Source organism: Chlorocebus sabaeus, chromosome 4 (genome assembly GCF_047675955.1).
Source record: "Chlorocebus sabaeus isolate Y175 chromosome 4, mChlSab1.0.hap1, whole genome shotgun sequence".
Taxonomy (NCBI): Eukaryota; Metazoa; Chordata; class Mammalia; order Primates; family Cercopithecidae; genus Chlorocebus; species Chlorocebus sabaeus.
In genome coordinates this window covers 23,879,698-23,905,164 of record NC_132907.1, presented here as the reverse complement: position 1 = coordinate 23,905,164, position 25,467 = coordinate 23,879,698, and the positions used below count along the sequence as shown (strand labels likewise).

Here is a 25,467-nt window from a genome sequence, read left to right as displayed (position 1 = left end):
TGTATTGTCCATAACACAGCATATGTATTTACTTGGAAAATAATCATAGCAAAATATTATTTGAATTCTTCCACTTCATTAATATAATAAAATTAGTTTGAGTTTCTTTTAGCTATAGGCTTTAGAATAGATGCTTACTTTTTAAAATGACTTATTTAGATATTTTTCTGATTTGCTGTTATATTATGAAGTGATACTTTGCATGCAACAGTAAATAAATGTTTAGTTTCTAGCCTATCACCATGCTGGAAACTATTGAAGTTATTAAAGGCTAAATATATGTTATTGTTTCTGTCTTTAAGAAGCTTTGTTTTTCTTGGAGAGCCAAGGTATATTAAATAGTACAGAACAAGAAGTTAGAGAGAGGGTTGAATGGTAAGTTGAGAAGGTGTGGTATCTTATTTTGTACACAATCTATCGAAAACCTGCTAGGTGTTTGTCTCAAAAGAAATTGCTATTAAAAGAAATTTATTTTTTATAAAGTAATTTATTTCACACAGTCTTTCCCATTATATTTTATTTTTATGGTATTTGTTTTTTTTTTTTTTGAGTCAGGGTCTCTGTTGTTCAGGCTGGAGTGTGGTGGTGCTATCATAGCTCACTGCAGCCTTGAACTCTTGGGCTCAAGTGATTCTGCCTCAGCTTCTTGAGTAGCTCGGACCACAGGTGTGTGCCACTGTGCCTGGATAATTTATTTTATTTTATTTTATTTTTGGAGAATGGGGTCTCACTCTATTGCCCAGCAGGTTTCGAACTCCTGGGCTCAAGCTATTCTCCGCCTCTGCCTTCCTAAGAGCTTGGGTTACAGGCATGAGCCACTTCACCTGGCTTAGTTTTTAAAATTTTTTACTGTATTTTATTTTTTAGTTTTTAAAATTTTTGTGGAGACAGGGTCTTACTTTGTTGCCCAGTCTGGTCTTGAACTCCTAGCCTCAAGTGATTCCTCCTGCCTTGGTCTCCCAGAGTGCTGGGATTATAGGCATGTGCCACCTTGCCTGCCCAGTAAATTACTTTTAAAAGTATAGGCACAGTCATTATAATTAGGTATTGGAATTTTCCAATTTTATGGGTCTCCTTTTGACTTGTAAATATCTCTATTAGGAATGATTACAACTTGTCTTTATCAACAGCTGGCATATAAATTATTAAGCAATAATTTAATGAGCAGCAGAGAAAAAGAAAAAAGTAGGTATCAGGATGAGGTATTAGGAACAAGCAAAGAAGGGGCTTTCAGTAGGGTTACATCATTTTGCTAGGCTGTGTCATTAAAAATCACTCTGAGTCCCGGTGCAGTGGCTCATGCCTGTGATCCCAGCGCTTTGGGAGGCCTAGGCGGGTGGATCATTTGAGGTCAGGAGTTCGAGATCAGCTTGGCCAACATGGTGAGTGAGACCCCATCTCTACTAAAAATACAAAAATTAGCTGGGCGTGGTGGCTTGCACCTGTAATTCCAGCTACTTGGGAGACTGAGGCAGGAGAAGCGCTTGAATCCAGGAGGCGGAGGTTGCAGTGAGCCAAGATTGCACCATTGCATTCCAGCCCGGGCCACAGAATGAGACTCCATCTCAAAAAAAAAAAAAAAAAAAAAAATCACTCTGAAGACTGTAGGTTGTTTAATTGCTCTTATACTTACTGAAAATACAGGTATTAGAAGAACAAACTTAAATTTATTTGCATAAAAAAATCCAAAAGGAAACCCGGATTAAGCATGCCATTGTAATTGTTTTTAAAATAAATTCTAGCAAACTTGGTTATCTGGGTTTCTTGCGAAGGTACTCGGTAAACTCTGTCCATTTCATTTAGCTGTTATGTATTTGAACAGGGGCAGGATATTAGAGGATTCCAGTATAGTAACTGGTATAAAATAATGTCAGCTGTGTGAAACTGGGAAAAGAGTAAAACAAAAATCTATAGGAGCAAACTGGAAAATTGTTACAGGTTTTAGTCACTTTCACTAGGGATAGACAGCTCAGTACAACTTAGTAACTCGGTTATATCTTTATATAACAGCAAAATATGATGATATGTTTTCTTGATGACATTTCTTGTTAGAAACCATAATAAAAGCAGGCACTATTTATTTTTAAATTTAACTGTATACCAGACCCTGTTCCAAGAATTGTATATAACTACATTTCATTACTACCACAACTTGGAAAAAAAAAAGGTGATATTGTTCCCTTTTTAGGAATGAGAGAACTGTATAAATTTCTAAGACAAGGTCAGGTGGGTAGTAAGGTGCTGAGATTTCACTTTCCTTGGTTTCAGTTACCCACTGTCCAATATAGTAGAATATTTAGAGAGAGACCATATTCACATGATGTTATTACAGTACGTTGTTATAATTGTTATATTATTATAAATCTCTTACTGTGCCTAATTTATAAATGAAACTTTATCATAGTTATGTATGTACAGGAAAAAAATGGTATATAATATAGAGTCTGTACCATCCACGGCTTCAGACATCCACTGGGATCTTGGAATGTATTCCCCATGGATAAAGGGGCGGTAGTGTAAATGGCAGAGGCAGAATTTCAATCGAATTTCTTCTGGCTCCAAAATCAGCTTTGTTTTCATTTCGTGGTAAAGTGGCATCCTATATTCTTTAAGAAGGCAGGAAAGTATATAACATATATACTTAATATAGTATAAACAGTTATATTTTAGAGAGAGAACAAAGTTGCTTGTTTAGGGAGTAGGACTATATGTACCTCTTAACCAAGCCCAAACCCCAGGGTAAACCCAGTTTTCTCTTTGTAGTTTTTGTTTTTAGATTCCTGATCGTGGCTAAAGATAATTACATATTGGTACTGGTCAGCTTTAAACAAATTAAGTATTTTACAGCTTTCCTTGGACCTCAGTGGCACTTGGCAATACTTTTACTCATCTAGTCATGACCTGTTGCATCCTCCACAATTACAGCTGGAAACTTTTTTTGTTCTCCTTAAGCTCCCAACCCTACCCTACTGTTTCTCACTCATACCAGACCCATCTGTTACCTAGTCAAGAAAATGGGGATTTTTATATCTTGAAATCCTACAGCTTGTCTTTCTTTGATCTCCTTTAAACTCTTATTTAGTCCAACCACATCCTTCCATCTTCCTGTATCCAAGTTGATCAGGCCTTTGAGAATATCAAGCTTCTTGATAGCTGTGTATATGCTTCAGCCTACAAACTATACATAATCTTTTCCTTTCTCAGATGCCTGTCTTCTTATAATTTACCTTAACTTCTGTGGCTGTGTTACTTTATTCCAATTTTGTTTATGTATAGGTTGTACAGTACTGCTTAATATTTTTTTAATTAAATAAGTAACTTTTATAAAACCAGAACTATATTATTGTAACAGTTTTGTTCTTTAAGTCTTGAAAAAATAGGCAAAGATTAAAAACAAGTTTCTGTATTTGCTGGAGCATAATGGAAGCTGAGAAACATCAAGGAAAACAGTCTTCACAACTTTCGAGATCGGTTTATAGTATTTAATCAGACATTGAATGAAATATATGTATGCTGTGAGGGAGGAAAATTCACAGCTGCAAAAAGGAGTGTCAAGCGGGTTCTGGTGGTTTTGTGACATTTTTGTATGTTGTCTGGAAGTTTCTCTCTGACACTGTGTTAGCATATCTTAGTAACACTGTAGCGTTATCATGTAATTATGTAATCTTAGTCTGGGATTTAAAATGAGAGTATTTTAACTTTTCAAAGCATATTCCATCAAACAGAAAAGAGAATCAGTGTTTAATTCCTGACTTTTTGGCTGACTGTAACAATAACAATAAAAAAAGACTAACGAGGGCCTTACAACAGGTATCAAAGTTAGTTATATGTCATATTGAACTCTTAAAATGTATTTTAATTTGTTATTTATATTAACTTGTATTAGGAAAGAAAAAAGGTCAATGCAGTTAAAAGTGTTGGTTTTTTTTGTTTGTTTGTTTGTTTGTTTTTTTATTACAGGCAGCTGTTAAATCTAAGAAAGCTACAGATACCTATAAACTCTATGTGGAAAAATACGCATTAGCAAAAGCTGATTTTGAACAGAAAATGACAGAAACAGCTCAGGTTGGTATTTTAAGGTCTCAGATTGGAAACAGGGCATTTATATTTGTGTGTATTGATTAATTTTTTCTCATATAATTTTTTAGTGTTCGAAATTTTAAAATGCACAATCTCAATGTTTTAATGATGCTGTTTTAAAAATACATGTCTTGTTTTGGAGATTGAGGACCACGATGCAATAATTATAATGTCATAAGGAATTATACAGGTAGATCAAAAGAGCCTGTGTAAAGATAATTGGGGAAAATGAGGGCATTGATACATAATGAAGACAATGCTTAAGAAGCATTAATAAGAAAACTGGAAGTGACTTAGTACTGAGGCTACAGCAGTCAATAAAACAACCCAAAAAAACCCTGGTCTTAAATAATTTATGTATTATTGAGGGAAGACAGACAAATATGTCTGCCTTCCATTAGCTTGGGATAAATTATATTTGGTGTAGTGTTCTCAGAACCTTAATTAAAGGCCTCATTTAAGATGGCTGCCTTTTAGGACTCATACCTAACATTTCTACTCTCTACTGCCCCTGCTTCTTGTCCTTTTCCTTGTTTTATTTTCCTGCTTAGTACCTGTCGTGATCTTACATATCAATAATTTTATTCCTGTATCAATCAGGTCAGAGTAAGTACGCTGAGGTGACACAAGGCCCCAGAAATCTCAGTGGCTTGCAATATAAAGGGTTTATTTCTTTCTCAGGCTACATGTTCATTATGGGTTGGCTGCAGCTATTTTATATCGTTTTCACTGTAGTCCTGAGACTGGTGGATGAATCCCTTTTTGCAATGTTCTTAGTTATGTCTGAGGGGCCAGAAACATAGTGAAGCACATGGGCTCTTTTACGTATATTTTTTATCTCTTTTTCTCCACTAAAATTTAAGTTTATGAGAGCAAGGATGGATTTGTTTTGTTTACTGCTATATCCTCAACATTTAAAATAGTTCCCAGATCATGGTAGGCACTTAGTTAGTATGAAAGAAGGACTTTGTGAATCTGAATTTTTGGACTATAGGTCTTCATTATACCTCATTTGAGGTAGTGAACAACTCATATCTTAGAAAGCAATGTCTTGCATACTTGTGTGCGTGTATGTGCATATCCGTCTTTACCCAAAATGGCATAGGCTCTGTTAGATGCTGGTGTGTATACAGTACATCTGTAAATAAGACAAATATCTCCGTGCTTGAGATGGCGTTTACAGTATAGAGGAGGGAGGCAGACATTAAATACATGCTTAAATATAAAGTTATAAATTATTACAAGTATTGCAAAGGAAAACAATAGGCTTCCATGAGATAGAATAATAGGAGTGACTTAATTTGGATTAGGGAGTCAGGAAAGGCCTTTTAAGATAAGTGACGTTTAAAACTGGGACTTGAAGAATGAGTAAGAATGAAGCAATAGGGCAAGAGTGTTACAGGCTTTGGGGATCATGAGTATGAAGGCCCAGAGGGTATAAAAGAACTGTTACATTCTGGAAAGTAAAAAATGCTTACTAAACCTGAGTAAGGGAAAATGGTAGTGAGAAATGAGGTTGAATTGATACACAAGGACCAGGTTTTATTAGGTTGGTGTAAAAGTAATTGCAGTTTTTGCCATTACTTTTAATGGCAAAAGAATTTAGGTTTTCTTCTAAGAGCAGCTAGAAGCCGCCTAAGGGTTTTAGGCAGGGATGTGACATGATCTGATCTACATTTAAAGATAATTCTGGCAGTTTAGTGAAGAATTGATTAGAGTATGGCTAAAGGAGAATCAAGAGTCCAGTTTGGAAGTCAGTATAGTAGTCAGGTGAGAAGGATGCAGGCCAACATAGTGGTCTTGGAGAAGGAGAGAAGTGAATGCATTGGAGATGGCAGGGATGGGATGGGTTGAGGAATTCTGCAGATCAGGATCCCTTCCAGGTTTTAGCTTGTTAAATCTATGTGGAAAGAGATGAATAGGGAAGATTAGATGAAGAACTGTTAGGTTGATGGAAGGAAGGGATCAGATGTTCAATTTTGAACATGTTAATTTTAAGACGCCTATGAGATACGTAATTGGTGACATCAGGAGGGCAGTTTTGGGGGAGCCAAGTAATCTGGACCGGACGTAATGTCCACAGTTCCTTATCCACAATTCTGAATCTGAAGAGCTCCGAGTTATGCTATGTATATTTTCCTTTAGAAATATTAATGTGTTTGATAAACAGATGCCACTACAGATCTTGCTGGTAGTATTATGAATGAAGTATATGGCATTCTAAACAATACTGTATATCTTTATTTAAAAAATAAGGGAAGAAAAGGAATTCCAAAACTCACCAGGTCCCAAAAGTTTTGAATAAGGATATGAGACCATATAAAATAGGGTGTTCTTAGTACACAAAGCCATGATGACATCACTTTTAGTTAGAGTGTGGGGAAGAAAGGGCCTCAGGGCCAAGCTCTGAGAGACTCATTATTGAGATTTTAATAGAGGAAGCCAAAGAAGAAAGAAGAAAACTGGAAGTGTAATGTCATGGTAGCTGGGCAAAGAAGCTTCAAGAAGAAAGGTTTAGGTAGTTGTCTTAAATAAGTCTTCAAGTCTAGTGAGATAGAAAGTTTCAATTTCTGTAGCAGCTGAGGTCATTGCAGACTTCAGCAAGTGCTGTTTTGTCTTTTAAATCATTAGGAGCATTTATAAGACATTGTTGATATGTTAATTTCACATTAAATGATTAGTCTCTATCAGCTAAGCATTTGCGGTTTTGTTAATTTTTAAAATTGGAATAAATAGGATTTGCTATAGTCAGAGATTTTTGTTTGTTGATGTTACTTTATAAAAAAGAATGTTTGGCACATTTTTCCATTTCCTTTTTATGTTCTGCTTCCCCATTACATTGTTTTTCAAAATGGCATTTTAATTGTTCATCCTGCCTTTCTGTTTTTTTTGTTTGTTTTTTGTTGTTTTTTGAGACAGGGTCTCACTCTGTCAACCAGGCTTGAGTTCAATGGCACGATCTTGTCTTACTGCAACCCTTCTGCCTCCCAGGCTAGTGACCCTCCCACCTCAGCCTCCTGAGTAGCTGGGACTGCAGCCATCATGTCCGGCTAATTTTTGTATTTTTAGTAGAGACAGGGTTTCACCTGTTGCCCAGGGTGGTCTCGAACTCTTGGGCTCAAGCGATCTGCCCAGCTCGGCCTCCCAAAATGCTGGCTGGGATTACAGGCGTTATGCCAGCCCATTCTGCCGTTTTAAAGATGGGAACATTAATTTATTCGAGCAAATGTGTGACCATGCTGCTTTTAAATAAAGATGATGGCATACCTTACTAATATGTATATATTTGTTCTTTCTCAAGATCTTAGAGATCTCTGTTTCTGTCTCTCCCTCTCTGTCATACTCGTACAGCTGCAGAATAGGTTAATTATTGTTTCTTCATAGAGAATAGACTTTAATTTGGGTTATTTTAGAAGGTGAAAGTAATCCTTTTACTTCTCCACTTAACTGTTTTTCCAGGCCACCTGGGTTGACCAGTCTCAGTGGGAAAGAAAGAACCAGACAGTGTAGTGAGAATCAAATTTGGGTGGTAGGACCTGTATTTACTAATGGGAGAAGATAATTGAGTCTCTAGGGTGAAAGAGGTTAGAATTTAGAGTATTTGTGATTTAAGTTTTCAAAATTTAGGTTTAGAATAAAAATGATTGAAATTGTGACTTTTTATGCTCGTGCTTTTACCACTATTAATTAATGAGACACTTGAAACAGAATATGGAGATTTTGTTTACTTTAAAGCAGTGAGATGGCTAGTTTATGGAAACTTTGAGATTTGTTAATCAGTACTCTCAGATGAAAGATTATTAGGATTAGAGTACTTTTATATATCTTTAGTGGCAGACAAGATAGTATAGTCATGTGTCGCTTAACAATGGGGATACACTTTAAAAAATGTCATTAGGCAATTTTGTCATTGTGTGAACATCATAGAATGTACTTATGCATGACCAGGCGTGGTGGCTCATGCCTGTAATCCCAGCACTTCTGGAGACTGAGGCAGGCATATCACCTGAGGTCAGGAGTTCAAGACTAGACTTCCTAATATGTTGAAACCCTGTCTCTACTAAAAATACAAAAATTAGCCAGGCATGGTGGTGCACGCCTATAATCCCAGCTACTTGGGAGGCTGAGGTGGCAGAATTGCTTGAAATGGGAAGCAGAGGTTGTGGTGAGCCGAGACTGTGCCACTGCACTCCAGCCTGGGCAACAGAGTGAGACTCTGTCTCACAAAAAAAAAAAAAAAAAAAAAAAGAGAGAGAGAATGTACTTACTTACACAAACCTAGATGGTATAGACTACTACAGACCTGGCTGTATGCTGTAGTCTGTTGCTTCTAAGCTACAAACCTATACAGCATGTTACTGTACTGAATACTGTAGGCAGTTATAACAAGATGGTATTTGTGTATTTAAACATAGAAAAGATACAGTAAAAATACAGTATAAAAGATTTAAAATGCTGCACCTGAGTAGAACACTTACGTTGAATGGAGATTGCAGGACTAGAAGTTGCTCTGGTTGAGTTAGTGAGTGAGTAGTGAGTATTTAAATGTGAAGGCCTAGGACATTACTGTACACTGCTGTAGATTTTAGAAGTACTGTAGATTTAGTTTATGTTAAATTTTATTAAAAATAGTTTTCTTCCTTCTGTAATAAATTAATCTTAGCTCATTGTAAGTTAGAAAGAAAAAAATTTTTAAACATTTTGACTCTTTGATGATGATATCTTAAAGTAGAAACACATTGTATGCTTGTACAATAATATTTTCTTTATATCCTTACTCGATCAGCTTTTTTTCTGTTTAAAAAAATTTTTTTTAACTTTAAAAATCTTTTTCCTAAAAACTAAGACACAAACATGTACAGTAAACATGGGCCTACATAGGCTTAGTATCATTAGGATTGCTTTTTTGTCTCTACATCTTATCCTACTGGAAGGTCTTCAGGGGCAGTAGCATGCATAGAATTGTCATCTCCGGCTGGACTTGGTGGCTCACACTTGTAATCCCAGCACTTTGGGAGGGTGAGGTGGGCGGATCACTTGAGGTCAGGAGTTCGAGACCAGCCTGGCCAACATGGTGAAACCTCATCTTTAATAAAAATACACAAATTAGCTCGGCGTGGTGGTGTGCGCCTGTAATCCTAGCTACGTGGGAGGCTCAGGCATGAGAATCACTTGAACCCGAGAGGTAGTGGTTGCAGTGAGCTGAGATTGTGCCACTGCACTCCAGCTTGGGCGACAGAGTGAGACTCCATCTCAGGAAAAAAAAAAGGTATCACCTATGATAACAAAGCCTTCTAGAATAACTCCTGAAGGACCTGCTGGAGGCTGTATTACAGTTATTGTTTTTTCTAATAAGTAGAAAGATTATACTCTAATAATAAAAAGTGTAGTTTAGTAAATATATTTACCAGTAGCATCATTTATTATCAAGTATTATGTACTGTCTATTAAGTGCTATGCAGTACTTTTATGTGACAGGCAGCACAGTAGGTTTGTTTATACCAGCATCACCACAAATGTGAGTAATACGCTGTACTACGTTATGGCAGCTATGATATCACTAGGCAATAGAAAGTTTTCGTATCTGTTATAATCTTTTGGTACCACTGTCATATGTGGCATTAGTTGTTGACAGAAATGTCATTATGTGGCTCATGACTATACTTTCAAAAATTAATATAACAGGCTGGTTTGGTGTCTTAGGCCTGTAATCATCAATTTGGTGGCTTATGCTTTGGGAGGCCGAGGCAGGCGGATCATGAGGTCAAGAGATTGAGACCATACTGGCCAACATGGTGAATCCCTGTCTACTAAAAATACAAAAATTAGTTGGACGTGGTGGCAAGTGCCTGTAATCCCAGCTTCTTGGGAGGCTGAGGCAGGAGAATCACTTGAACCCAGGAGGCAGAGGTTGCAGTGAGCCGAGATCACGCCACTGCACTCCAGCCTGGTGACAGAGCAAGACTCCATCTCAAAAAAAAAAAAAAAAAAAAATTAATGTAACAGTACATGTGAACACAGTGAATTTGAAGTTGCAGGGGGTAAAGTGCCTATCTAATTTGTTCAAGAAAGTTCGTTTGTGTATACTCAAGCACTTGAGACTGTATCCATTTCCCATTGCTGAATTACTCTGAGTTTAGTAGTCACTAATTTTGAGGAATTGTGATAGTTAGCAGTGTGCCCCTACCCCCAAAACCCCACAGTTTCAAAATTGCATCTGAATCATGCCTTGAGTTTCTCTGTGGATTCATATTTTAAGATATTTGTAAATAAATAATGATCTGCCTTGTTGAGTGTAGCTTTTTCAAAAGGGAATAAAGACGGTTTCCTCGGAATTAAGGGTCATTCAAATGAAATTAATGGCTACCTGTCTATGAGAAAATATCTTGTTCTTTAAATTGCTGAAATTTAAGCTAAGGGCTGTCCTTCTACTAAATGTTCCTCAGTTCTTGAGAGTAATTCAGGATCTTGAAATACTGGTACTGTATTCTCATTGACTTGGTCAAAATTAGTCAATGACAAGCATTCCATTTTAACTCTGCCGTTCCTCATAAATCACATTGATTTAAGTTTTTGGGCTGTTGCAATACTGCCAAAACTGTAATTTCACCATTCTGGATTTTTTTTTAGAGGTTCTTACCATTTACATATTAGATATCATTTGGTTTGGGGATTTCTGGTCACCAAAGTGACTAAAGAAATTTAGGTATTAAATATAGGGTCAGGGAATTTAATTTGATAAACTAGCCAGAGAAAAATAATAAGGCTTAGGTCCATTCCTTATAACTGATGTAATTTGGCAAAAAATGGATTACCAGGTTTGTACAATAGAAATGACAAATGTATTTTGTTTGAAAATGGATAGTTCAGCATTTCCCAAAGCCTGTTTTGAGGACTATTAATTGTTCTGTGAGATATTAATAGATGTTCAGGGAAGAAGAAAAACAAAAGTGTTGTGAGGTCAAAGAAATTTGGAAAATGCTGGGTTAAGCAAAGTGAAACGTGTCATTATTTCAGTATTTCTCAGAGCTGCTTTTTTCCCCCAAGATGGAGTCTCACTCTCTTGCCCAGGCTAGAATGCAGTGGCAGGATCTCGGCTCACTGCAACCTCTACCTTCTAGGTTTAAGGAGTTCTCCTGGGTTCAAGCTATTCTCTGACTGTGGCTCCCTAGTATCTGGGATTACAGGCACGCGCCACCATGCCTGGCTAATTTTTGTATTTTTAGTAGAGACGGGGTTTCACCATGTTGGCCAGGTTGGTCTTGAACTCCTCATCTCATGATTGACCGGTCTCGGCCTCCTAGAGTGCTGGGATTACAGATGTGAGCCACCGTGTCTGGCCTCTAGGAGCTTTTGATATATTTTGATATATTTATATATCAAGGCAAGGCAAGGCAAGGTAAGCAGCGGTTTTCTCTCTGGGGATATCAGAGTAACTTGGAAATGTTTTCCAAACAACATTCTCACCTCTTTCAGCCCCCATTCCCCAGGCAGTACTGGAGGATCTACTTGTTTTGAAGTTTGAAAACGTTCTCCAGGTGATCTAACTCATCCTCACCTTCGATTGAGAACTGCTGAAATAGAGTATATAGGCTTTCCCAGTTTTCCTTGATCACAGTCATCTCTTTTGGGGATTGTATATTATTATTTCTTTTTTTTTTTTTTTTGAGATGGAGTCTCACTCTGTTGCCCAGACTGGAGTGCAATGGCATGATCTTGGCTCACTGCAACCTCCGCCTCCTGGGTTCAAGTGATTCTCCTGCCTCAGCCTCCCAAGTAGCTGGGATTGCAAGTGTATGCCACCACGCCTGGCTAATTTTTTGTATTTTCAGTAGAGATGGGGATTCACCATGTTGGTCAGGCTGGTCTCAAACTCCTGACCTTGTGATCTGCCTGCCTTGGCCTCCCAAAGTGCTGGGATTATAGGTGTGAGCCACTGTGCTAGGTGTATATTATTATTTCAAGGATTAGAAAGACATTTTGAAATTCTATGGGCTAGATTATAAAGTCTTTGAAAGTAAACTGTAGTTTTTGCTTTGCCAACTAATTGTTTCTCAGTTTTTAAAACTGTTTTTTTTTTTTTTGGAACACTATTCTCTTCTGGGTCTCCTAATATTCTGATCACAATTATAGATTTTAATGTGTGATAGCTCCAAATTCGGCGTGGTGGCTCACACCTGTAATCCCAGCACTTTGGGAGGCCGAGGCAGGTGGATCACAAGGTCAGGAGATCGAGACTATCCTGGCTAACACGGTGAAACCCCGTCTCTACTAAAAATACATAAAATTAGCCGGGTATGGTGGCGGGCACCTGTAGTCCCAGGTATTTGGGAGACTGAGGCAGGAGAATGGTGTGAACTCGGGAGGCGGAGCTTGCAATGAGCCGAGATGGTGCCACTGCACTCCAGTCTGGGCAACAGCGAGATTCTGTCTTTAAAAAAAAAAAAAAAAAGATCCAAATTCTAGAAAAGTTTGTATTTACCTAAAACATGACATAACAAAAAGTTAACTTTCTGCAGTGCCATATTTCAGTTTACCTGCTAGACCTGTTTGTCTTGAGGCTTTGTTAAACATTGTGTAACAATGGTAACTTGGAAAATTTGATTATATTGAGATGATTTCCTTTTTTTGGAGACGGAGTCTTGCTCTGTCATCCAGGCTCCAGTGCAGTGGTGTGATCTCGGCTTACTGGAACCTCTGCCTCTCAGATTCAAATGATTCTCCTGCCTCAGCCTCCCAAATTGCTGGGATTACAGGCATCTACCACCAGGCCTGGCTAATTTTTGCATCTTTAGTAGAGACAGGGTTTCACCATGTTGGCCAGGCTGGTCTCCAACTCCTGACCTCAAGTGATCCACCTGCCTCGGCCTCCCAAAGTGCTGGGAGAGATGATTTCTAAAAGCTCTTTTGATTCTAGAATACATATGTATGTACCTGTATATATTATAAATCTATAACTTTGTATATGTTACCCAGAAATTTCAAGATATTGAAGAAACTCATCTCATTCACATAAAGGAAATTATAGGATCCTTGTCAAATGCTATAAAGGAAATTCATTTGCAGATAGGCCAGGTAAGTTTTTTTACTTTATGTTGAACTATTCATGAAAAATTTGTTTTATTTATAGCTCTTTAAAAATATTTTCTCACTCTGTTCAAAGTTCATAAGTATGTTACCGAATTTTTCCAGATAAAGAATATGTAAAGATAATATATTTACATGTGTTAAATATAAAATAAACCGGATATTTTATCATTTGGCCACCAAGGATGATAATTCAAATTAATTTTTTAAATTAACTACATTCAGTTTTCTTTATATTGAATTTCTAAAGCTATCAACTTTTGAATTTTCTTTTTTCAAGCTTTACTATTTTTAAATTTAAAGCAGCAACTTTATATTAAACTATAGAACTTTTACTTACTAGTGTTCCACAAATATAAAAGGTTTAATGATGACAATTTGGGAATTTGGGGTACATTGAAATATAGTAGAGAAAGATGAAGTCTGTTATTCTTCAAACTAGCTAGGCATGGTGGCTCACACCAGTAATCTCAGCAGTTTGGGAGGACGAGGCAGGAAGATCACTTGAGCCCAGAAGTTCAAGACCAGCCTGGGCAACATAGCGAGACCTCATCTCTACAAAAAATTTAAAAAATACTTAAAAATTTTTAAATGTTAAAAAAGTTTTGTGTGTGATAGTGCATGCCTATAGTCCCAGCTACTTGGGAAGCTGAGGTGGGAGGATCACTTGAGCCCAGGAGTTTGAGGCTGCCTTGAGCCATGACCCTCAGCCATCTGGGTGACAGAGTCGGACTGTGTGTGTGTGTTTTTTTAATCCAAAAGTATTTTATTGTCTATATAAGTCTTATAAGAATGATGTCGGCTGGGCGCGGTGGCTCAAGCCTGTAATCCCAGCACTTGGGAGGCTGAGACGGGTGGATCACGAGGTCAGGAGATCGAGACCATCCTGGCTAACGCGGTGAAACCCTGTCTCTACTAAAAAAATACAAAAAAAACTAGCTGGGCGAGGTGGCGGGCGCCTGTAGTCCCAACTACTCGGGAGGCTGAGGCAGGAGAATGGCATAAATCCGGGAAGCGGAGCTTGTAGTGAGCTGAGATCCGGCCACTGCACTCCAGCCTGGGCAACAGAGCGAGACTCTGTCTCAAAAAAAAAAAAAAAAAAAAAAAAGAATGATGTTTAGAAAGCTCGAATATGGGAACAGAAAGCTGCTTTGACTTCTAGGGGCGTGAGGCTGTGTGTTAAGGGGTTAATGTAAGTGATGGCTGGTCCCCACAGATCTAGTAACGCTGGAAGATAGGTAAATTAAAGTTCTCAAGGGCCTTGGGTCAAAAATACATATTTTGATGTAATTAATTTTAATTGTCTTGTGTAAGTTTTATCTGAAATACGTTAAGAATGTGGAAAAAGAAAAAGTTATCTTTATTTCATTTTAATAGGTCCATGAAGAATTTATAAATAACATGGCTAATACTACAGTTGAAAGTTTGATACAAAAATTTGCTGAGTCAAAAGGCACTGGGAAGGAAAGACCTGGTAAGATGATAAACTCTGCAAGTAAACATTTTAAAATTTCCCATATAGTAACTAACATATTTGCCTTGAAATTCATGTGGGTAAGGGGTAATTTTAACTTTATATCACATGTCTGAAGTTAAAAATATTTCCAAACTGTGAAATGGAGCCAACCCAAAAAATGGAGCATACCTAAAAATCTGTATAAAATCTCAGATATTATTATTTTTATGTCTGACGATACATTAAGATTTTTGTTTTGGCTTTTAGTGGTTAATACAGTGATTTAGTATTACTTAAAGTGGTCATAACATTTTACTAAATCTGTCACAGTTTTAGATTTTTCAAAATAGAGTGACCTACAGAAGGCTATTTTAATAAAAGAAAGTTTGGGCAAGAATATTGAGTACTCAGAACATTGAGACCAACGTAGAACCTTTCTTAAAATTTAGTAACTTCTTTCTTTTCTCATTTATATATGCATTTAACAAATATATTTATTGATTTCTAATATACCAGACCCCATTCTAGAAATTTAGGGATATACCAGTGAACAAATGGATATAGGAATCCTGGCTCCTATTTTAGTGAAAAAATGATTACAGAAGTTCAAATTCTACTTTTAATTGGCATGTTATGATGTATCAGATGTAATAAGTAGCCCATTCTCTTCCCTGCTCAGCATACTTACAGTCTTCCAGATTTGTTGAATCTATTTATTAGTTAGTATATCATGTTCTTGCAGGATACATGTTTCACTCGATAGGTAAAAATAATTCAGTGCATTAAAGAAGTTAAAATATGATATGGCATTCTGGAAAATGGGTAAGTGATCTGTGAAGTTTGGGAGCCATATTTCCTCAGTACAGTTCATAGACCTAAGGCTTGAAACCTAAATCATCTTTCATTTCTTCTTCACAAATTTCATTAAATTTTAAATCTTACTGATTCGGTTGTATTAGTATTTTTCCCTTCAGACTTTCTTTTCATGTTTTTTCTAGCTGCCTGATTAATTTGCAGATTTCATACTGGTACAGCAGACGTTTCTTCTCCAATATATTTTACATGTTATAGCACACTCATCTTTTGCCTATACAGTTATGAACTTATAATTGTACCACTTACAAATCTTTAAATTTTCACTATTGACAGAATGAAAGTGGGATTCTGGACTTGGTTTCAGATCCTTTAAGGATCTCGAGCTGACCAGACTTTAGTCTTAACTTTCTTTCTTTTTTTTTTTTGTTTCAACCACAAGTATTTGTTGATAATCTTTTAATGGAGCAATAAGGCACAATTGTGGATTAAAACAGTTTGCTATACAGACAAAAGAGGGGAAAAGCTATAACCTTAGGAACTTTAAATACGCAAGTCAAGGAGCCTCTGAAGTACCTCTCTAATAGATCAGTATCAGACATTCTTCCATTTTCACTTGATCACAAAGTCTGACTGATACTTCATGAAGAATTTCTCATTCATTTATATTTGAGCCATACAACCCAGCTACTTCCCTGTTCTCTACCCTTTTCCATCACTTTGCAGTTGTATTTTTTAGCAGTCCCCTTCCTAAAGAATTATGTACACATCTTCAATAGTTTTCCAAAGCAAGGAAACAAGCAAGCAAGCAAACAAGCAAGCAATGAATCAGAGAAAGTCAGCCAAGGGCAGATGTTTGGATAAACAGACTCATAGAGACATGCATTAGGATGGCAATAGCTTGATTCACTGAAGTCTAAACTAAGCTGACTTAGGCAGAAAATTTGCTGTGGCTTGCTCAAAGACCTGTAATGCTACCTTAGGTTGTGCTACTTGTGCCAGACCTCATTTTTAAGGGATTAGCAGTGGTCTATACAAGGAGCTAGGAAGCTAATGTAACCAGGCAGCTAATGATACAATAGTCAATGCTTTGGACATGTATTAGGAACTGACTGTGGCTTCCATCATTAACATTTGCCAAGTGTATAATTCATAAAGAATTTTGTGGCTGAGCATGGTGGCTCATGCCTGTAATCCCAGCGCTTTGGGGCGCTGAGGCAGGAGGATCTCCTGACGTCAGGAGTTCAAGACAAACCTCACCAACATGGTGAAACCCCCTCTCTACTAAAAATAAAAAATTAGCCAGGTGTGGTGGTGCACGTCTCTAATCCCAGCTACTTGGGAAGCTGAGGCGGGAGAATTGCTTGAACCAGGAGGCGGAGGTTGCAGTGAGCCAAAATTGCGCCACTGCACTCCAGCCTGGGTGACAGAGTGAGACTCCGTCTCAAAAAAAAAAAAACCAAAAAAGGATTTTGTGCAAAACTTCAAGACACTGAGGAAACAATCTTTAAATATTTTGGACTGGGATAAGTTAACACTAATCTTTCTACTTGGAAATGTGAAGTGAAAAACATTCCAGTGCACGTAACACTAAGGCATAAACCATGCTGTAAAGGTGTGAATGCGTGAGGCTTTATAGGGTGCCCAGCCTCCTTGATAAAAAGCCATGGAAAAGTCCCCAGGCATATTGTCAGAGCAGCCATTCTGGTAACAGTGTCCCCCAACTAAGCAAACCTGTAGGCATATTGCTATTTTTTGAACAGTCAACACTGCACTAACAAGAGGAGCCATGTAGGTACAAAGTTGAGAATCAGAGGCCAGAGGTAGAGTGATGTGGGCAAGCAACCTAGAAAACTTGACTCCACACCTCTCACCAAGGCCACCTTTCAAGATGGGTTTCTCCACCCAGCAGCCCTTTGATGACAGAGTAGGATGCAGAGGATGGTCTCATACTTCTCAGAGAAGTGTTGGTTACCAAAAAGCTCCTGGAGAGGCAACATCCCAGAGGCCCATTTAATAATGAAGGTAAATAAAAACTGCCAGACCCCTGAACTATCCTGCCAAATCAGAAATACATAGGGCATAGCTGTGCCAAGTAGAACAGAGGAGATTTTGGTGCTTAATGAAAAGCAGAAAGACTGCCAGACTAAGCGAACAGTATGTTGCATGACACAGAAGTACGAAGCAAAGGACATATGAAAAGGATGAAGAAGCATGGTGGCAGACTTGCTGGAGGGAAGACAGTAGGGCTACAGTCTACATCTGGTGAAAGAGCTTTGCTGACTTGTTCTTGGCATGATTCCCTCTCTCACTTTCTCAGACTGTATGGATATGTGGCATTCAGCAACAGAATGGGGAAGAAGATATTTATAAATGAAGAACTAGTGAATGGATACTAACAGAAATAGACTGGGTGTACCATTCTGTAATGCCCTGTTTATGCACCAAAGGCAGGTTTGTGTTGTCAGAACATATTTGGGGTTGTCATGCAACAGCAGTAGTACTTTGGGAGAAGGGGAATGATAGTGTGGAGGTGGGGTTGGTGGAAGGAGGACTTTCAGGTTCCAGTTCTTAAATACCAGACCGCAAGGAACAGTTTGGTCTCCGTCCTTTAGTGAAGAAATCAGATGCTCATTTTCTGTTCTACATCCACCTTCTCCAAAACCTTAACAAATTCTGTGAAAGGTATGGCACTGTCCCCATCCTGATCAGCCTCCTGAATGGTCCTGTCTGCGATGCTGCCCAGCTGCTCATCTGAGATATTTACTCCAGCCATCAAGCGTAGCACCTGTATCAGCTCATCACGGGAGAGCTTATCATCTTTATCGAACTCATATAGTCAAAAAGCAAAGTGCAGTTTGTTGCTTCGGCTGTTGAGTGGTTCGGGTCCATTCACATCTTTGCTCTTTTCGTTATCCTCAATGAGGCGGAAATGAGCCAAAGTTTGCATGAATCCACGGAAGTTTACCTGGTCCTCTCCCTCTGGAAAGAAGGCATTGATGATTTGGTCCCCCAGTGGGTCGATGACAAGTTCTGGAATCCTCAGGAAATCTTCCTGGCTGAGAGTGCCAGTCTCTCCTTTGTCCAGGCTGGTGAACCGGCTATAGAGCAACTGATTTGACTGTGGGAAAAGCTGATCTCCTTCTTGATCTCCTCGAGCTCTTTGTCCCACGGTAACATGGAGGGCTGAGAACCCATCACCGTTGGGGAGCTCCTACGGGTGCAGCGGTGCTGGAAGTGATGGTGACAGGAAGGAAGGAGGGAGGGGGACAAAGGATAGGGGTCAAGAAGGGAGAGGGCAGTCTTAACTTTCTTTTACTCCTATTCAAGTATCTTCACTGAGGCCAACCTGAACTACTTGCTGTTTCCCATACGTACCTCCTTTTTTCCTTTAGTACTTTAGTTGTCCTTAATCCTTACTCTAGAAAATGCTGTATTCCACTACTTTCCTACACCACATCTTTACATTTATGTGTTGAATGAATGAACTCTTTAAAGAGCCCGGTTATTATCTTTAACTTCTCCATCAAAAGTGCCAGAGAACGTATATATTTCTTTCTTGCCTTGTTGCTGTCTACCATTAAATCTTAATAGTTTGTACCTGTGAAAAAGTTCTGTATTTGATTCTTCTGTTTTCTCTATTTGTAAGTGGTATATTCTTGTTAAATGAATGAACAAATGGGCATTTAATTAGGGTGTTAAGAAGGTTGGAATGGAGTGGCTATTAGAAAATTTTTTAAGTGAGTGCTAAATAATAATGGTTAATGTTTAGTGAGCTCTTACTCTGTGCCATGTACCATGCCAACCACTTTGTAGGCACACTTTGATTTTCAGCAATTTTTTGAAGTATGTACTATTATTTTCATTTTACAGATGAGGGAAATATTCAGAGGTAATGTTGAGAGATTTGCCTAAGCTAGTACATGGCAGAACTGGGATTCACTTCTGGGATTTTTGATCCTGAATCAAAAATCAAGTCCCATGCTTTGGAAAAATTAGAACTAAGTGTAGATATGTTGACATAAATTTTAATTTGGAGAACACCTTGAAACCAGGGGGACTTGACCTTAAATGTGAACTTAAACTGATGAACAATAACCTTTTTTCCCGGGGTCACAAATGATCCAGAGTATATTTAAGCATAAAGAAAGTATACAGAGAATGAGCTTGAAGTGGATCTGTGTTTTTCTTAAAGTATTACACTAGAGAATAATTGGAACATTAAAACGTGTTCTGAATCAAGCCAATTTTTATTTTGATTGGCCATTTTTTGTGTGACTGTTTTTCTCTTCCCTGATGCAACTTTTCCCACTCTGCTTTGGCTTCCTGGTCTCTTTTTACTGCTTTTTGCTTTTATATGCCAGTGTCATTTCCTAAGACACTGCTCAGCCAAGGGCTGAGAAGTATGTGGCATGTGCTGCCTTATTCATGGCAGATACCATTACTAGATCGTTGCATTCTTCCCCGAAGGAGACCTCAGTTTCTCTCATCTCCGTGTTGTAGGCAGTCACTGCCAATATTGAGTGCTGGTACTCATGTTGAAATCTGTCATCTCCAGCTTAGTTCAGTAGAGACTTTTTGTTTGCGAATGTCGGAAAGCCATAGAAACAAGCTTAAGCAAAAATTTCGTGCATTGGCTATTTTAACCTGGAAGGCTGGAATAAATTCAAGGTGCAAATAGATTTCCTCCGGACTTTGGTTCACTCTTTTCTCTCATTTTTGCTTGTCTTTACTTGGCTTCAGTTTATTAAGTTCCTACTGTAGACTTTTTCCTCACAGCTGGCAAGGCTGTATCCATTCAGCCTTGGATCAGCAGTCCAAGCCTGTATCCATTCAGTTTAGAACCCTAGTAGAACTTTTTTTTTGTAGTGTCGGCATATTAATTTCAGGGAAGGTTCTGCTTTTGTTACATGCTTATCTTTGAATAAATCTCTGTGTTTCGGATAGTAGGATATTATAATTGGTCAGCATAGGTCACATGCCCAGATCATGGAGAAGCAGGATTTGTATTCTGAAAGGGATAATGGAAATGTCTTTTGAACAGGCAAAAATTACTACTGTAGTACATTGTAGAATCACAGTACAAAGATACCAAACCCCAAAATATAACGTTTTAGAACTACAGTAGGTTGTACATGTGTTTCAGGTATAGGATTTAATCATGTTATTAATGTTTAAATAATTAGAAATAACAGTATAAGAGGCAGGAATTTACTTTATCATTAGATAAAACTAGAAGATAAAAGTTATATAATTCGGTTTGTCTAATAAACATGGAGTTTTATTGCATAAAGGGACCTTAAAAGTAATGTAGTCCAAGACTGGGTGTAGTGGCTCATGCCTGTAATCCCAGCACTTTGGGAGGCTGAGGCAGGTGTATCACCTGAGGTCAGGAGTTCGAGACCAGCCTGACCAACATAGTGAAACTCCATTTCTACTAAATGCAAAAATTAGCTGGGAGTGGTGGTGGGTACCTATAATCCTATTTACTTGGGAGGCTGAGGCAGGAGAATTGCTTGAACCCAGGAGGCAGAGGTTGCAGTGAGCTGAGATTGCATCATTGCACTCCAGCCTGGGCAACAAGAGTGAAACTCCATCTTTAAAAAAAAAAAAGTAATGTAGTCCAAACACATTTATTTAACACACATAAATATGTTGGAACTTATCAAATATATGCCACTAATTTCCTTTAATATAGACTTACAGGTGAATTAAAGTTTTGTCAGTTCTTAGAAATTTTGCTAACTCAACATATGGGGATTACTGAACCCTTGTTCATCATATTGTCCTACTTTTCAATCTACTCATTCATTCTCTATGAAGAACTCAACAAATACACAGTTACTATAAATTCCTTTCTGTTGGTTAGGTGATAACTGTCTATTGGGAATTACCTTTAAGCTCACTGCTTGATTCCTTTTGAATTCTGGATATTTAGATCATGTTTCTTTTTTCTTTTTCTTTCTTTTTTTTTTTTTTGAGACATGGTCTTGCTCTATCACCTAGGCTAGAATGCAGTGATGCAGTCATAGCTCACTGTAACTTCAACCTCCCAGGCTCAAGCGATCCTCCCACCTCAGCTTCCCAAGTAGCTGGGACCACAGGCATATGCCAGTACACCCCACTAATTTTTAAAAATTTTTAGTGGAGACAGGATCTCACTATGTTGCTCAGGCTGGTCTTGAACTCCTGAACTGAAGCAATCCTTCTGTCTCAACCTCCTGAAGTGCTGGGATTACAGGTGTGAGCCACTGTGCCTGGCTCATGTTTATTTTCTTGTTTGTGGTATAGTGCTGTGGTTTGTGACCTGCTCTTTGCTAGCAGTGAGACCTCTTTTTTTTTTTTTTAATTTTTTTTGGAGATGGAGTCTCGCTCCGTTGCCTAGGCTGGAGTGCAGTGGCACGATGTCGGCTCACTGCAACCTCCGCCTCCTGGATTCAAGCTATTCTCCTGCCTCAGCCTCCTGAGTAGCTCGGACTATAGGCGCCCACCACCATGCCTGGCTAATTTTTATATTTGTGGTAGAGACGGGGTTTCATCATATTGGCCAGGCTGGTCTCGAAATCCTGACTTCATTATCTGCCCGCCTTGGCCTCCCAAAGTGCTGGGATTACAGGTGTGAGCCGCCACACGAAGCCTAGCAGTGAGACTTTTAAACCTCAGTGCCCTCATCTGTAAAGTGGGGATAATAATAGTAACTGCCTCATGGGGCTGTTGTGAGATTTACATGAGATAATCTAACACTTATTAATAAATACTGTTTTCAAAAATGATAACATTTCTCATGAATAAGTAGCCACTAATGTAGTTTCATTATAAATTTAATTTTACTGGCCTTAAGATATATGAAGTCATGTAGAAAATACATATAGCTAGATGGTAGGAGGTAATAGGGAAGCCAAGAATAGTGATGACATGGGCTTTCCTAGAGTCACTAGGCTCTAGGCGGCTGTTTCAGGACCCCAAAAGAGTCATAGAACTAGGACTTTTAAACAGTCCTAGAACAAACTAACTGGTGGGGGGGTGGAGTGGAAGGGATAAATATTATTTCCCTGGTTGAGTTGCTATGGGTGACTAACTGCAGCTCTTTCATGTATTTTGTTGTTTGTTTGTATGTTTTTTCTTTTTTGAGATGGAGTTTCACACTTGTTGCTGGAGTGCAATGGCGCAATCTCGGCTCGCTGCAGTCTCTGCCTCCCGGGTTCAAGCGATTCTCCTGCCTCAGCCTCTGGAGTAGTAGCTGGGATTGCAGGGGCCCACCACCACACCCAGCTAATTTTTTTTTTTTTTTTTGGTAAGACAGAGTTTCACTCTTGTTACCCAGGCTGGAGTGCAGTGGCGTGATCTTGGCTCACTGCAACCTCTGCCTCCCGGGTTCAAATGATTCTCCTGCCTCATCCTCCCTAATAGCTGGGATTACAGGCACCTACCACCACGCCTGGCTAATTTTTGTATTTTTAGTAGAGACGGGATTTCACCATGTTGGCCAGGCTAATCTCAAACTCCTGACCTCAGGTAATCTGCCCACTTTGGCCTCCCAGAGTGCTGTGATTATAGGCATAAGCCACTGTGCCTGACCTCTTTCATATGTTTTTGATCAGTTTATGGGCACCTGAACAAATGAGTCTAGGGACTCACTGCAATAACAAAAATTGTGCTTACTAGAAAAATAACATACACAAAATTTTTCATGTGATTGTATGGAATTTATGGACTTAAAGGATTTTGTTTTGTAAAGTATATTCTAACCTTCAATCATTTTATACTATTGATTTCTGTTAACATTTTATTTCTCCTCTTTTGTAAGGACTCCCTCTGGTGGATGAGTTCCACCCTCAACTAGCTTTAGTTCTGTGGGATAGAGATTTTTAAAAGAAAACAAAATATCCAATTCTTTTAAAAATTTGTATACATAGCTGGACGCGGTGGCTCACGCCTGTAATCCCAGCACTTTTGGAGGCCCAGGTGGCTGAACTCTAACTACTCTATTGAGAACGCCTGCAGAAAAAGGCAAGGATCGAGGTAGAGAGACCACTGCATGACTGTTGCAATAATCCAGGGTAATTTAAGAAGAAAAGAGGCCGAGTGCAGTGGCTCGCACCTGTAATCCCAGGACTTTGGGAGGCCAAGGTTGGTGGATCACTTGAGGTCAGGAGTTCGAGACCAGCCTGGCCAATGTGGTGAAACCCTGTCTCTACTGAAAATACAAAAATTAGCTGGGTGTGATGGTGGGTGCCTATAATCCCAGCTACTCGGAAGGCTGAGGCAGGAGAATTGCTTGTACCTGGGAGGCAGAGGTTGCAGTGAGCTGAGATTGCATCATTGCACTCCAGCCTGGACGACAAGAGTAAGATTCTGTCTCAAAAAAAAAAAAAAAAAATTGTATGCATAAGTTAACGTATTTCTCTAATGCTGCAAAATGATACCAATTTTGTTTTTAGTCAGTTATCTATTGAAAGATATAACCTGTCAGTTTATGTTTTCAGTTCTTTTATGTAAGTCAAACTGAGAGCATTACAAATTTTTTTCTTCCTCATTATGATCATATTATATTATTTATTATATGTACTGATACTTTTTGTCATTGCCTTTTGTTTTGCTTTTTTTTGAGACAGAGTGTCATTCTATTGCCCAGTCTGGAGTGCAGTGGCATGATCTCAGTCTCACTGAAACCTCCATCTCCCGGTTCAAGCAATTCTCATGCCTCAGCCTCTCGAGCAGCTGGGCTTATAGGCGTGCATCACCATGCCTGGCTAATTTTTGTATTTTTAGTAGAGACGTGGTTTCACCATGTTGGCCAGGCTGGTCTTGAACTCTTGGCCTGAAGCAGTCCACCCAAAGTGTTGCCTCAGCCTCCCAAAGTGCTGGGATTACAGGCGTGAACCACTGCACTTGGCCTATCATTGTTTTTATTTTAGCGTAGTAATGCTTGGTTCCTCTGGAATTTGAGTCACTGTAAGAGGATGCTTTGAATATTAAGGCACCTGTGGTCTAAAAGGATCATGAATAAACAGGTGTTTTCTAATTCTGGATGTCTTTTTATATTCCAGTGACATTGCCTTTGTAACCCTAACTACTCTCAGGTAATTCAGTTGCTAAAAGAGAGTAAAATCCATATTTTCAATGTTTTCTATTTTACAGTCATTTTGGTAATTTTGCTTTATATATTTATAATTCATAAAAGTTTAGCAGGTTTCCATTTGTGTGTGTGTATATATATATAGTGACTATTTTCTCCCAGTCTGTGGCTTCTTTCACTCAGCAAAATTACTTTGAGATTCATCCATGAATGTTCATGGCAGTTTTATTTGTAGTAGCTCCAAACTGCAAACAACCCAAATGTCCATTAACAGATGAACAGATAAACAAATTGTAGTATGTCCATGCAGTGAAGTACTACTCTGCAATAAAAATTAATAAACTACTGAGTGAAGGAAGCCAGATCAAAATAAGAATACATATTATATGATTCCTTTTTTTTTTTTTTTTTTTTTTGCGACGGAGTCTCGCTCTGTCACCCAGCCTGGAGTGCAGTGGCGTGATCTTGGTTCACTGCAACCTCCACCTCCCAGGTTCAAGTGATTCTCCTGCCTCAGCCTCCCAAGCAGCTGGGACTACAGGTGTGCACCACTATGCCCAGCTAATTTTTGTATTTTTAGTGGAGACGGGATTTCACCATGTTGGCCAGGTTGGTCTTGAACTCCTGACCTCGTGATCCACCCGCCTCGGCCTCCCAAAGTGCTGGGATTACAGGCGTGAGCCACCGTGCCCGGCCCATATTATATGATTCTATTTATATAACTTTCTAGAAAATGTACACTAATTTATAGTGACAGAAAGCAGATCAGTGATAGCCTTGGGAAGGGTGGAATGGGTTACAAAGGAGCATGAGGTGATAACTATATATGTTATCTTATTTGTGGTAGTAGACTCACAAATGTTACACATGTCAAAATTCATTAAACTCTACAATTTAAATAGATGTAGTTTATCATGTGTTAACTATACCTCAGCAAATCTGTTTAACGAGG

The 25,467-nt window shown here is 38.6% G+C and overlaps 1 protein-coding gene and 1 pseudogene across 1 annotated transcript in view; one reads left to right on the top strand and one right to left on the bottom strand.

Annotated features, from left to right (window-relative positions):
* FCHO2 (FCH and mu domain containing endocytic adaptor 2) overlaps positions 1-25,467 on the top strand; it is a 141,094-nt gene that overhangs the window by 47,138 nt on the left and 68,489 nt on the right. Inside the window, exons 6-8 of the mRNA XM_073014694.1 lie at positions 3,961-4,065; positions 13,057-13,155; positions 14,545-14,641. Coding sequence (XP_072870795.1) covers positions 3,961-4,065; positions 13,057-13,155; positions 14,545-14,641 — 301 coding nt within the window. The remainder of the gene's footprint in view (positions 1-3,960; positions 4,066-13,056; positions 13,156-14,544; positions 14,642-25,467) is intronic.
* Positions 17,680-18,819, bottom strand: LOC119628314 (calcineurin B homologous protein 1 pseudogene; annotated as a pseudogene).